General features: G+C 44.7%; 1 protein-coding gene across 2 annotated transcripts in view; it reads right to left on the reverse strand.

Moving 5' to 3' along the window:
• The window catches only part of whrna (whirlin a), a 107,899-nt gene that overhangs the window by 5,680 nt on the left and 87,203 nt on the right, over positions 1 to 15,016 (reverse strand). Inside the window, exons 8-11 of one of the 2 annotated variants that reach the window (XM_058617983.1) lie at positions 12,509 to 12,583; positions 9,979 to 10,555; positions 8,555 to 8,724; positions 5,616 to 5,738 (exon numbers count right to left, since the gene is read on the reverse strand). In XM_058617983.1, coding sequence (XP_058473966.1) covers positions 5,616 to 5,738; positions 8,555 to 8,724; positions 9,979 to 10,555; positions 12,509 to 12,583 — 945 coding nt within the window. The remainder of the gene's footprint in view (positions 1 to 5,615; positions 5,739 to 8,554; positions 8,725 to 9,978; positions 10,556 to 12,508; positions 12,584 to 15,016) is intronic. The other variant, XM_058617984.1, reaches the window with a different exon arrangement.

Here is a 15,016-nt window from a genome sequence, read left to right on the forward strand (position 1 = left end):
GCAGTTTTATGGCGCGAGGCGGAACCAAACGATGCATGCACGCCTGTTACCACAGCTGACGCAGTCTGACAGAAAGTGACGGGAGGAACATGTATGTCATGTCACCGCCACATCCAGGCAGGGACTGTGAAAAAAACATGACAGTGTGAAGGTGAAGCAACAGAGCGCGGCTCAGTGTCCACAACACGTTCTCCAAAACACAACGACAGTCTGGAACTAACTGCTCAATAAATACAACGTTTAAAAGAGCACGATGTTTTTCAGTGGCTGGCAGAGAGCAACAGCTCATTTCAGACTGCCAGAATAAAGAAATTATCTCCTGACAGGAGAAAACAGAAATCTAAGTGCCCAAAATCTTGTTGGAGTGACGGTGCGTTCACACCAAACATGTCAACAAGTGCTTTCTAAGATGATGAAAGTGAAAGTAAAATGAATTGCAGGAATAACGCAGCAAAAAGGATGTGAACATTTGCATCTACACAAATTCAAATATAGAAACGTTGAGAAAACAAGTCAGAGATTAGTTTGGACGTTGGTTGAGAAGGTCCAACCTTGTCGATGAGTGTCCACGATGCCGGGGGTCGGAGACGACTTTCATAAAGTTAGCAGTGTGATAACAGTTGAGATTGTTGCTAAAGTGATGGAGACGGTTGTTTACACACAAGCAACAAGCTGAGCGGCCTGAGTTGTGTTGTGTCCATGTACATTTTGAGATAAAGTTTGTCCCATACTAAAGGATCACAATAAAAACATGGGGAAACCACAGACACAACGATCTTTGTAAGTGATTTTCAACGTTTTAATCCTGAGATTGAGCACGGACTATTGACAATCCAGTCGGTTTAATCAATGATTTCAGGGAGGAGATTTAGGGACTCTCACATCTCGGACTCTTGGATGAAGTCACTGAGAAAAACGAAATCCACTTGGCTCGTATAAGTTACGGTTCTAGCCAAAAGTACGCAATACTTACGATTTAGGAATCGGGAGGACTCTGATGATTCAGATGACGTGTGTTAATCCCTCACACTACAGGATAATTTGGCCAGATATTCTGTTGAAATCAGCCCCAAAACTGGAAGACACACACGATTGTCGGAAGGGCCAGATCAGGACTGAAATCTGGGCCAATTATCCTCTAGTGTGGGGCGGGGCTTAAAGCGAACAAACATGATTGGATTAGCCAGTGTGGAAACATCAGCATAACAGGAAAATATCTTAAACTTCGGTGAGTACCAAAGCCTGCAAACATCACTATTCGTAAGTGTTTGTACGGAACATTAACGTAAACTCTCTGGCATCAAAGTGACATTTCCACCATTTTAGTGCCACTTTAACAAACATAATGTACACAAGCAAACACAGAGCTGGTTTAGCTCCAGTCCGGCTCTCTGTCTCCCTCTGAGTCCGTCAATGGTACTGCAGCCTCACAGCAGTACAGTCTACACTTTTTTTGTCTGTTTTTCTTCTCTACTTCATTTCCTTTATCTTTAGGATGAATTTAAGTAAAGTGTCAGAGATTTTCTGAGACAAAGACGTCTCAGCTAGCTAACAAACCAAAGACAGTAGAGTCAGAGCAGGTGTGTGAACGGTAAACTGCTGATAAAGCTCGCTGAGTTTTGACTCCAGTGAGTTATTGAGTCATTATTTTCAGATACAATTGAAAAACTGTTTTCTGTCTTTACTCCACGGTTGTAAATGTTTTCACATGTTCTCAGCTGCTGTTTTCTAACACACATATATGTATATATAACCTGAGAAGAGGAGAATCTGTGCATTTGTTTCACAGGGACCTTACAGATCAATACAAACATGGATGGTGGGGGTTTTTCCATCACCATTATGCTCTGCAATCCGTTTTAAACACCATAGCGACGACTCACAGCTCCTTTAGAACGGTCGATTCCAGCATTACGCTTCTTTAAAACCAATTGTAAAAGGAGAATAATTTACAGCTCACACATTTCACGGACCTGGAAACACAAAATAAGAAACAACATCTTCTTCCCTAAATGTTTTGTTCACTTGACTCTGGGAGCTGACCTTATTAAGGCTTCTATCACCAGCAGTGTCTTCCACCACCACCACCATCACCATCACCATTATCATCATCACCTCTCTTTTTTACTGAGCCAACAACAATTACCTCGGGCCGGTGAAGCAAGGAGTCGTCCTGATGGGAAGATGGCGATGACAGTGGGCTGTCACCTCGGGAGGAGGCGATGGGGACTGATAACGCTTGGCTACTTCATCCCCCGGTGAGGAGGCCTCGTGCCCGCACAGATTTGGGGGAAACAGAAGCTAGAGAGTTTTTTTGCTGCAGCCTTGTGCACATCTGTGCTCACAGAGACGATAATTCACCGGTCAGGACGCCCAGAAACCAAAGCTCGCTTCCACCGCTTTCCTGAAGTACCCGAGGCCGTGTGCACTTCTGCTCTGAGGTCTAATAACGTTGAGTTAGCTTCCCCAAGGTGACAGCAAAGTTTTTACTTTTTCATCTTAAAACATTGTGCAAAAAAGTCATCTTGTTTTTCCTACAACAAGTGACCTTGAGGCTGAAGCTTTTATTAATGTCTTTAAATAAGCAGGAAGCCAGAACGCGGTTATTGTTCAGGGATGCAGCAGTGGTGTCAGGTAACTTCTGGCCCGGTGTCACTTGTGACTGATCGCGTTTGGATCCAAGCAAACTGAAGTTCAGGTGAAAGCTGTGCAATTAGAGAAACTCAGAGCCATTAGTTTAGAGACTGCTCAATAATTTAACCTGATTAAAGTTTCAGTCCATTTGTCAGACTGGTTTAATTTCTGTTACATTAGATTTAATCCTTGTTTACAGCTATTTGTCACTTACAAGGAACGAGTTCATCGCAAGCAGCAATTTCTATTTTTATTAGTCTTAGATTGAATATTCTTGCTCTCTCTGCTCGTGAAACAACATACAGAAAAAAATTACTTTTTTGAAGGAAAGATTGGAAAACGCTCTTGGGAATAAAGTGCATTTAATAACATTCTATATGACTCTCAAATCACCAGTCCATTTACGCTCGCCTACAGTCATGGGCTTTAGGTAGTGACTGGAAAACTATCAGGTCTCAGTTACAGGCTGACAAAATGACTTTTCTTTACACAGTGGCTGCTGGTGTGGTGGCTAGAATTGTTGCCTCACAGCATGAAGGTCAGCTGCTCAGATCCCGGTTTGACCGAGGGCCTTTTTATGTGGAGTTTGTCCAGAGTTTGCTTGTGTTCCCTCTGGGTCTCGGGCTTTCTACCACAGTCCAAAAACTCTAAAACGTTCTGTTCGTCTCTGTACATTGGACGGATGACCTGTCCGGGTTTACCCTGCCTTTGTGTGAAAGAGGAAATGGTAGAAAGTGGATGGACAGATGACTCAGTCATAGAGAGAGAGGATCAGGGAAGAGCTGGGAGTAAAACATGGGGAATTTGATCAGGAAGTCTCCTGGACAACCTCCATTGAAGGCATGTTGGTGAAGGTTCTCAGTCATCCAGGTCATGTTCTTCTTGAGCAGTCAGCTGTGGGTAACTGGGACTTGCTTTAGTTGCTCTCTAGACTCCTGGTATCAGCCTCAGAGGTTATTAAATACCTGGATCTTCTCACTAGTTAGTCAGATGTCTTCAACTCAGTTCAAGCAAGTCCAGTTGCCCACAGCCAACTACTGAAGAGAATTCCCTTGAAGGCATGTTCAGAGCTTGGGGTAGAACCAGAACCCACTGGATGGATTACATATCTAGCATGGCCTACTAACACCATGGAATCCACCAGTTGGAGCTAGAGAGCATTGTAGGGGAGGGGGGCGTCTGGAAAAAATGTTAAAAAAATGTTCCCTCTGCGACCTGATGTCGGGATTAAAAATGTTTATTGTTATTTCTGCCAAATAGAGTAACAATTCCCACCACCTACGTGACATCCAAACACTCGTACCTAAAGCCTCATCGCTGCTTTCCTCTGAGACAATTCTCTCGCTGCTTTTGCATCCTTCACATCTACCTTGCCCTCTTTCCTCCAGTGCACACTCTTTGATTATAAGAACGTGCTGATTTCCAGTCCTTTTATCCCTCCCTCTGCAATCAGCAACCCTCTTTTATTTCAATCACCACCTCTGCAGAGTCAGAGACTGAGCGACAGCTCCGAGCGTGGTGTGGATTCTGGTCTTATGGACGCCTGTTGCTCTGATATTTAAATAGCGACTCCTCATTTTCTATGTGGTTAGGACATGATTAATGCTACAGATGGTTCTGAGTTAATAGAAGGCTTTTTGACATGCAAATTACAGAGGAATATGGCAATGACTCATTTTCAAAGGTCACATTTTCAGCTTCAATTATTGGATATTTGGATATTTTAGATATTATAGAGGATACACAGAACTAAAGTAAAGTAAAACAGCTACAGTAGCTGCTAAAGTAAAACAGCTGCAGTAGCTGCTAAAGTAAAACAGCTACAGTAGCTGCTAAAGTAAACCAGCTGCAGTAGCTGCTAAAGTAAAACAGCTACAGTAGCTGCTACCGTAATATAGCTGCTAATGCAATAGCGGCTTAGAAGCTGCTACATCAAAGACTGATGCAACCGACTCTGGCTTTAGAAGCTGCTAAAGTCAAACAGCTAATGTACAGTAGGGGCTAACGTAGCAGCTGCTAGTTTTGCTCAAGTCAAAAGGTAATGCCACCACGTTTGGCTACAGTAGCTTCTAATGTTAAACGCTGACACAACAGCTAAATTCAAACAGCTGCCGTCAAATAGATGCTAGGCCTATAATGGTGGCTAATATCGCAGTTGCTCGTGTATTAGCTGCTCAAGTAAAACTATAATGTCACAACGTTTGGCTACAGCAGCTGCTAATGTCCGACACTGATACAACAGACTCACGCACTTACGGTAGCTGCACTTACGGTAGCTGTTACAGTATCTAACAGATACTGTAGATGCTATGGAAGTGGCTAATATGGCATCTGCTAGTGTATTAGCTGATATGTCACAAAGTCTGGCTCCAGCAGCTGCTAAAGTCAAATAAAGATGTCAGTTGAAGCCCTAAATGCCCACTAAGGCTATAAACACCGATACCACAATGTCTAGTTATGTAGCTGCTACCATTTAACACGGATGCTACAGCTACAATAGCTGCTAGTGTTAAATCCTGTTGCCACAAAGTCTGGCTACATAGCTGCCAAAGTCACAGATTACTCTGCATTTGGCTTCAATGCTAAAGTCAAATTCCAGCTAGCAGCTACAGTTACTGCTGTGAAGTCCTCTTACAGGATGGACAAGAAAATGAGTTTGGTGCCATTGTTAATGCAATAAAAACTCATTCAAACATCCAAAAGGAGCCTCCTTAGCTTCTTCTTTCTAATCGCCCTTTTCTCCGCTTTCAAACAGAAATCCATTTAGATCCAGACTCAAAAAAACACCTGTTCTTGACTGTCCTTCCCCTAATGATCCCACTCCACATTATTTTAATTATAAAGCAAATCTAGTTTAATATCAGGTATCCAAAGTCAAACTGCTCAGTGGGTCATTTCCACTCAAATGGAGGTGAACTAAAAGGAAGTATTATCTTCTTCTTTGCTGTTTTTATGAACTTGATGTTTTCTACGTGACTCACCTGTATTGTGACAATTCTTGGCAGCGGCTGGCGAGTGTTGGCTCCTCCTTCAATGGCGATACCCAGGGTGGTGGCGCTCTTTGCCACCCGCACTAGTGCAGAGGTGGGCTCCAACAAACCTGGCTACAGCGAGGAAGAGGACAGGTTATAATGAAAGAAAAATTTTATTTTATGCTTCCTTTTTAAACCCAATTTGAACATGAAGTTATACGCCGTCCTTTTGTGCAGTTGCATTAATGCTGTGTTTTCATCATGGTACAGTTGGGTTTGGTACAGTATGGTAATCGCTGGGTCAGGCTTGCGTTTCGACCGAGATCAGTACCTTAACTTGGCCGCATAGCGTGACGTCGTACCGCTGTGACGACAACAAACAACGTCATTGAACGTGTCACAACAGACAACAAAGGAGGACATCTAGCAGCTCTCTTTCCTGTTTGTCTCAACAAGACGTTAAACTTCGTATGAGAACAGACTCCCGGCATTTGCCTCGACTTCCATGGGATATGGAAGGGTTTTGTTTTTTTTGGAAGGGCAAAAATGATGGGTCCACATTTCTCGTGTAAATTCATTGTTTTACACATATAGCCGCTTTCCCTCCGGCACAAGTTTCTTGCAGTTAATTCCAAGTTCTTTGAGTTTGCTCTTCAGCATCGCCAAATTGAAGTGATCATATCGTGATAATATCGTAACGCGATGTCTCTGGTGACTCCCACCCCTAATATTTACACCAATCGCAAGGGAGTGAGGTTTTTCTGTCGCCATCCAATCAGTTGAATATTGTGGGTGGAGCTAGACTGACCGTATCCTACCATTTTGGTTTGTCAAAGAACGGAACGTTTGGGACTGGTTATTTTGGTATTATTCCTAATGGAAACACAAAAAAAGCCTTGTATTATACCAAAACCAAACCGTTCCACTTGGTGCAAACACAGCTACAGTTTGGAAGTCGGAAGTTGGAGCTTCCGCTTATGTTCATCATGTTCCGGGGGAAAATACACAGACATAAAAGTATCCCAGGCTAGTTATTGTTACTCGATAACAACATGTCTATGGGTAAAAATTGAACAGTACTATGTGTACGACTGATTTACTGTGAAACAAATACGACAAAAGTGCCGTTAACGGTAAAAGTAGTAGTGTTCGTATTTTAACTCGCAGGAATGTGAGCTGGAAATTCCGCATCCCGAATGCTAATGGAACGCACCATACAGTCGTCTTCAGGTGGATTTACTGTTTTTTTACATGTATATGTTCAGTCCTGGTGGTGCATTAAATAACCATTTATGCATTTCCCACAATGCAACGGTGTTTCCATTATTCCATGACCTTTTATTGTAAACCCGCTGTTCCCCTGGCTTGTGTAACTCAGCCTGGGATTTGTTCCCTCATCTGTATGTTTTTGAGCTTGCGTTTGCACATAATATTATTTTAAGATGAATGTCAGCTGTGGGGTGGCCCGGTGCTCCACACCCATTCAAAATATTATATACTGTACATAAAACTGCAGAGGAAAAACAAGTCAATGTTTTACGCCTCCTGCCTCAGTGAAACAGCCACTGAACGGCAATCATTCACTTTTTTCTTAAAGTAAAATAATTCTACACCGATTAAGAACCAGAGGGTGATTTAAAATCTTTGATTATGCTTCTCTGCAGTGACAGTGAATGATGATGTGATGTGAGTGAATTAATGACATGAGTAAAAAGGACAAAAAAAAGACAGATGGAAGAGGGATACGATCACAGCTCAGATTATGGTGAAAGATTAGCAGTTAATTAGCAGTTAATCACACTGATTTATCAACGTGTGCGTCACTCAGCTGACATAACTGAACCCATGGTTTTTACTGTGGCTGCAAACACTGATTATTATCCAGATCTGATGATTAGTTTGGTGCATAGATACAGTCACAGGTGGACGGGTCACGGGTTCAGTGAAACATGGCCGCGACAAGAAAAGATTTTCAGCCTCACATTTTAAAATCTGCACCAGATTAACGCAACCATTTTTTTTTCAAAAAAAAAAAAAAAAAGATTTTAGCTACTTAACAAAAGGCTTATCTATGTAAGTTTAAGTCTATTTTCTGCATTGTGTTGCTGTTTGACAACTGTTTGTGTCACTTTGTGATTTGCTGCACCAAACCCCATAGAGAAAATCAGAGATTTTAACACACAGCACACAGGAGTTGTTGGTCCACTGCTGCCTCCATCACTAAGTTCAAATGTCTTATTTTGTGAATTCTGCATTTGAAACTCTTTGCTCAGATTTACCTCAGTGACACAAAGTGACCACACGAGGCAGCAGCAGACCAGCAGCTCCTGTGTCCCTGTGAGCTAAAATCGCTGGTTTTCTCTATGGAGTTTGGTGCAGGGAGAGTGAGTGGTTCAGGTTGTCAAACCCACTGTCGTTTCCCCCTTTTCTTCTTCTCTCATTCTTCATCAGTCTTATCGCTCCAGTTACCAGGTAATACAACTTGTGTCAGTTTGTAGATTACTCACTCTCCCTGTGAGAAAATCAGACATTTTTACATCACTTCACACAAGTCGTCTCTTTCAGTAAGTTAAACTGTGTTATTAGGTAACTTTCAGTGTTTGAAATCATTTGTCTTTATTACGTAGAGTGACAAACTCACCAAAAGGGGGCACCAGTCACCCTGCGACTCAGGTGTCCCAGTGAGCTAAAAACGCGTATTTTCTCTATGGAGTTTGGTGTGGGGGAGAAAAGTTTGTCTAATTGTGAGATAAAGCAGAACAATAATAATAAACTGATGATTTTATAAGGTGAACCCTTTTTTCTTGTCTTGGACGCAACTATGTTTCACTGACATGGCGTCCACCGTGCGTCCATGTTTAAATATTCTAACCACACACACACACACATATATAAAATAAATCCCTGACACAGCTCTTCTGATAATAGCCCCGCCCCCTTCCCCTCACCGGTTTGGAGGGCTTGTCCCCCCCGCCTCCCTGGGTGTCTCGTGGGGGGAGGCGAGTGCGTGAGGAATGGGGGCTGCTGTCTTTGCTGACGTGTGCTGACTCAGCAATGTCCACGCCACTGTCCTCACTGAGGGTCTGGCCGCTGTCTGACAGCTGAGACAGGGCGCCACCTGGGGGAGGGGAGGGGGAGCAGGCAGACATGATGTCAGGGAATCTCAGTCACATCACACTGATCAGCGACCGCCTCACACACACACACACACACACACACACACACACACACACTGACCATTAAAACAAAAGAAAAAAGATTTAATTTAAGATTTAATTTAAGATTAGTGCTCCAGTGGTAATGGAACACAATGTTCTGGAAGATTGCTCATTACTTCCACTACATTATAGAAGAGAGAGAGAGATTATAAATAGGGTCTGACTTTCTAATTGAAACTACAGCGCAGTGACGAAGATCCAAATACGACTGTGCTTTTCTGTGTCACGTCTACAAACTAAAGAGGGAGAAGAAGAAGAAGAAGAAGTTTGCATCACTGGACGCTTTTCTGTGTTTCCAGCACGGTCAGCATGTGCAGCTCCAGTGCATCATAAAAAAACAGAAAAAAGAAAGTGGGTCTGTCCATTCTTTCTGAAGCCGGTTACACTCCAGTGAAGTGGCGAGGACGGAGCGTCTCGCACCATAAATTCAGACACTGAAGAAAAAATTTCAACGTTTCCGGGCAAAAAAATATTCTGTGTTCATTTTAATTTTGCGGTTTTTCTGCCCTAATGTACTGAAACTGTGATGATTTACACATTAAAGGGACAGTTCAGGGTTTTAGACTCACCACATAAAATCTACATCTGCATTAGTGTATGATAGCTAACAAACATGTGAGTTTCTTTATCTCACTGTTTTATCACAAGGAACTGAAGTTAGTGTCAGTCTGTAAACCACTCACTCTCCCTGCACCAAAGAGAAAATCATCCATTTACACATCACAGCACGCAGGAGTTGCTGATCCACTGCTGTCATTTTGTGACTTTGGTGTTTGAAATCATTCAGTCTGTTTTACTTCAGTGACACAAACTCGCCACCGGAGGCAGCAGTCGACCAGCAGCTCCCGTGTCCCCGTGAGCTAAAATCCATGGTTTTCTCAAAGGAGTTTGGTGTTGGTGGAGTACGGAGTTTACGATTCAACATGAACTCCAGTTTCCTGTTGGAAAAGGTTGAATTATAATGACTGAAGATGACGCTTGTTAAGTGGCTTAAATCAGTTTTTTCCTTGTGTCCCTGTCGTGTGAGTGACACAGTGGTGCGTGGCAGCCAGCAGGGGGCGCACACAGGACAGGCAGGTCAGATGAACGTGTCACCACCTCACACAAGCACACACTGCAGTAACATGTGACCTCCTGTGATCTACGTTCCTCACCTCGGGCCTGTGGCAGCGGCCGCACCTCGTTGACGTCGGGCTCTGCGTTTGGCCTGTGAACCTCCACTGTGACGAACTGTGCTTTAGACGCGGGGGAGGCTTTGGACAGGGACGCTGACTTTAGGGGCAGAGTCGGGGGAGGCTGGGGAGCAGGGAGTGGAGGTGGCGGCGGTGGTGACGGGGACGGGGCGGCGGGTTTGGGGCCTCTGCTGGGGGACTGGACTCTGGGAAACGGGCCGATGTTGTGCGCGGCGACCTTGGACAACTGAGCGGCTTTAATTTGCTCTTTCTTGGAAAGATCTCTCTTTCTGACGGCCGTGTAGTCCTGAGACGCCGCCGGGTCCCTGGGGTGTTGTCGTTTGTGGTGTTGTGCGGGTGCAGGTGGGGGCGGGGCTGCGGCGCGCGCCGCCTCTCTGCTGTGGCCGTGGGAAGGCGGGGCCGTGAAGTACAAGCCTGAGTGGGAGGATTCGCTTTTGTTGCGCAGCTCTTGTCTACTTTGGCGCCTCTGCACCCCGGGAGGGGGCGGGGGCTTGAAGGAGGGAGGGGGCTCGGCGGTGGCGGCGGACTGTATATCATCCTGAAGTGAGAGGATATTCATCATCATTGATTAGGGGGTGAATCAGTTTATTGTAGCACAATATACTGCAATAGAAAATGTGAGCGTGTGAGCGATGGAGCTGTAATCTGCAGAACGATTGTTTACATACATTAAAGTGATGTTGTGTGAGGTCAGTGTCACTGTGCTCTGTGTGCCAGTCACAGTCCATGTCACATGACTCGTTCCAGCACCGGCGCTGGATTCAACCCGTCACTTTAACCCTTTCTGTGTCTGGTGATAAAACTGTTCTACTGTACAGTTTATACCAGGGTATGTGATCAGAGAGGAGCGTGAAAGGGCCCGTTGCCATAACAACAGAGAAAACCCTCCTCTTCAGAATATGTTTGGCCTCTTTATCTCATCATTAAACATTATGTGAAAGAACAGGCCACACCAGGGTCCACTGACAAAAACAGCACTTTTAAATCCCGTCATTGATCCACTGCTGCTTTCATCGCTCTGTTCATATGTTATTTTACAACTTCTGTGTTTGAAGAACTTTTGCTCGGCTCTACTTGAGTGACACAAACGTAGAAAGTGATGCAGCGGCAGAGCGACAGAGCCGGAGCGTGTTTTTCTGTGGGGTTTGGTGTGGGAGACTAATGAGCGCTTTGCACGGCGCAGACTTCACACTTGTCCTGTTGTTTCTAAACAGAGATACGACAGTGAAACAGCATCCGTGTGAGTATTTGTACAGCTGTGCAGTTATTGTGTTTGTCTGCGGCCAGTCGTCTGCGTCAGTCACTCACACGACCACGCTGCACAAACGACGACTTTTAAAGCAAAGTTTGAACCTCTTGGTCGTGCAGTTTCCTCGTCTTCCTCAGTCAAACACCTGTTTAACGACTAACACATGCAGAGGTTGTTGGTTTGATTTCTCCTCTTCATAATATGCACAAACTCAAAGAGTGAAACAGTGAAGTGAGCGACGTGAGAAACACACAAAAAACAAATGAGCAGAAATAAACTTCACAAAAGAAAAGTCGTGAATGATTTGCAACGCTTTGACCTTCCTCTCTTCCGTCTGCTGTGGTGCATTACAAACAAATGACATGTACTCTTGATGTCGCTCGCTGTGTTGCCGTGGAAACTGAGGTCGCCCTGCAGTCTTTAACTTAATCGACAACTTAAGGTGCAACACTGAGCTTGTCCTTGCAGAGATTAAGAGGAGATTAAGACGTGGGAGGAGCCTTGGCACAGAACAGGAGGAACATCATGATTAGACTCTGCTCAGAGACAAGTAACGTGGTTAATGTTAGCGAAGAGACCGCAGTGACACGTCCACAGACACCAGTGGGACAACGACGAGTGTGGACGACTCACTAAACTGGACACACTGGAGTTAAAAGGACAGTTTTCACAGTGTGGATGCAGAACATCGTCACGTTAAGGACCATTTCTACTCGTCCAAAAGTCATCTCCGTCACTACCCTACAGATGGACATTTACACAATGGAGAATCATGGATGCTGCCGATGAGGGAGATTTCAATTTCAATATTTCCACATGTCCACTGCAACTTTTTACAACTTGCTTCACCAGATAGACCCTTGAATTAATGCCGTACAGACTCTATTCCGCCGTTTCCCTGACTGGATGGACTACTGACCCTCTACTGCCCCCCAAAATGTCCGGTGGTATTGCTCTGTTTCGTCCAAAATGAAGACAAAGTAAGGACGAAAAGGCTCCATCTGTGTATAAACAGGCCTTTAAAGTCTTGGAATTCCAACTTTCCTTCTTGCACCTTGGGAAAATTCCAACCTCCCAGTTCAACTGGAACGTACCATTGAACATACCAAATCCTATAGACTCAGCCACGTCTGGATTTCCCTCCGTTCACCATCACATCACCGTCTTCTGTCTCTCTCCCCCCCCCCCCGATTGCTCCTCACTGTCTTAGCCAACGTTATCAGGCCGACGCAGGCACCTTACCAGAGAGATGTCAGTCAGCAGCGTGTTCAGACTCTCCGGAGGATCCTCTCCATTACTCTCCACCACGCTGTCGTTCTGCGAGACAGAAGCAGACGGAGAAGCAAAGAGGGGAGGAGGGAGGGAGGGAGGGAGGGAGGGAGGGAGAGTGATGTGTTTATCCCAAAACAAATGGCAAAGGATTTTAAATTAGTGAATGGAAAACGTTAACGGCATTTTCAGGCATGAATTGTCTAAAACCAAAATTTCCAGACATTTTCTAGAGTTTCTAGAGTTTCTAGAGTTTGCAGTTTACACATGAGGAAGATTATCTACCAGCAGGAGAACGTCCAGTAACATTTCAAGCAATTCATTACAAACACTTGAGAACATGGACGTTAAGCAGCGGTTTATCGTCGTTTACTTCAGTCACTCAAATGGAACATGGAGCTTGGCTTGAGCTGCATAACGCTCACTGTGTGCAGTTCAATTATGGAACCGAGTGCAAAGAGCACGTTGGTTGCGCGTGGACAGCACATTCGCCAACGGGTAGGTGGAGTATTAAGCCCCGCTCACCAAGCAGAAGAACATTTAGACAACAGAAGAATGGTCATCCGAGCCTCGACCCGGCGAGCCTCAAACCAGCCGACACCCCTCTGTCCGAGGGAGCTGTAGCATCGTTCTCGTCTTCTTCTTTGGTAGGAATGCGTCCAAGCTTGTACCGCTACCCGGTGGCGAAGTTGGATACTACAGGACCCTGAAGTGCTAGTATACCATCGTCCGCTATATGCGCCGCGCAATGGATGTATATACCACAAGCTTTAACCCACTCCCACCCACTTAAATGCTCTCCTAAAGGTTCATGTTACCCTTCGACTACTCCGTCCATTAAAGGATTGTCGTCTGGCCAACACAAGACAATCCAGACTCTTTTCATGTGTCGTTCCACGCTGGTGGAATGACCTAAGCACTGACCTTGACCCCCTCCCCCCTCAGCTGCACGGTCTCCTTCTGCACTTGGATCCACCTCGGCACTCTCACCCTTTATCAGTCCACTGTTCCCATCTAGTGGAGTTCTTTCCAAGACTACTTCTATGTAGCTGATTGCCTGTACCTATTCCTTATAACCCACCTGTACAACCTGTCACTCCAAGAATTCAAGGACATACAAATGAGCCTGAACTCCCTGTGAGAAAACGAGTGTGTGATGCATACCCTCACTTTAGTACAAGAGGAAATACGTAGCAGCCCAGCAGACATGGAGGACAGAAAGTATTATGGAACCCGTCCTGTTGTGTTCTCACTCTGAAATGATCTGTAAATATGATTAAAAACCTGGTGCCAACATTTTCCTGAGTGTATTTTATGTGGACCAGCGAGTTTCAGGAAAATAACTGGGACTTTTGTCGTCTTCCACAACCAAAACACACGTGCTGAGAAATGAATAGACACTCAGGAGATCAGTTCAAAGCAGGATTTGGAGGCTCAGTCCCTATTGCTGCTGCTGCTGCTGCTGCTGCTGCTGCAGCGGAGGAGGAGGAGGAGGAGGAGGAGGTGATTTGTGAAGGACCTGTGAGAGATGTATTCGGACGTGGGAAGCTGCTTTTGACTCGACAAAAAGTGCCGTCACTTCAGCTTAATTAGCCCTCGTACTGTAGCTGCTGCACTCACAGACAATCAATTTATCACAACGGTTGATCGGCTTCCTACGAGCGAAGACGCTGCGAGCAATCACAGCACGCTGCGTTTGTGTGTCTGCACCAGCGAGAGCGGCGTCTCCTGCCGTGTAAAAGAGAGAATTCTCTCTTTTTTAATGAGCGTCCAGATGTGTCTTCTGCTGTCAGTGCAGGTGAGACAATATCGTCTTCTGTGCATCGCAAAAAAACAGCAAACAAAACAAAAAAAAAACATAATATTGTCCTCTACTGACAGCCCGAAGGTTTGCCTGCTCACAGCACAACACGACACAGACACACACACACAACACACACACACACACAGCACAACATAACACAACACAACACAACACAACCTCACACAAGCACACATGAACACCTGAACTGTCCCTTTAACTCCTCTGTTACTGGTTACACATCAGAGTTTAAAGTTTTTAAATCAGGAAAAACACGGCAAACAAAATCACTGCAAACACACACAACAAGGACTGAGTGTGTGTGTGTGTGTGAGCATGAGTGTGTGTTTGTGTGAGCATGAGTGTGTGTGTGTGTGTGTGTGTGTGTGTGTGTGTGTGAGAGTATGAGTGTGTGTGTGCATGTGAGCATTATTAGGGGCATTTTATGCCAGCACACTAAAACACCTTCATTGTCTGCATAAAGACATAAAACACGTATTGTGAGTACACCAAATAATGAAGGGTGAGGGTGATAAGTGTCATGCCACGTGCGCACGCTCGTCTCAATGTACAAATAATTATTTAGTATTTAATTTAATTTAATTTAATTTAATTTAATAAAATATCCTGACAGCTCTGATGGGGCTTGGGATTCATCTATAAGTTCTGGACACAGGACA

The sequence above is a fragment of the Solea solea genome, chromosome 19 (genome assembly GCF_958295425.1).
Source record: "Solea solea chromosome 19, fSolSol10.1, whole genome shotgun sequence".
Lineage (NCBI taxonomy): Eukaryota > Metazoa > Chordata > Actinopteri > Pleuronectiformes > Soleidae > Solea > Solea solea.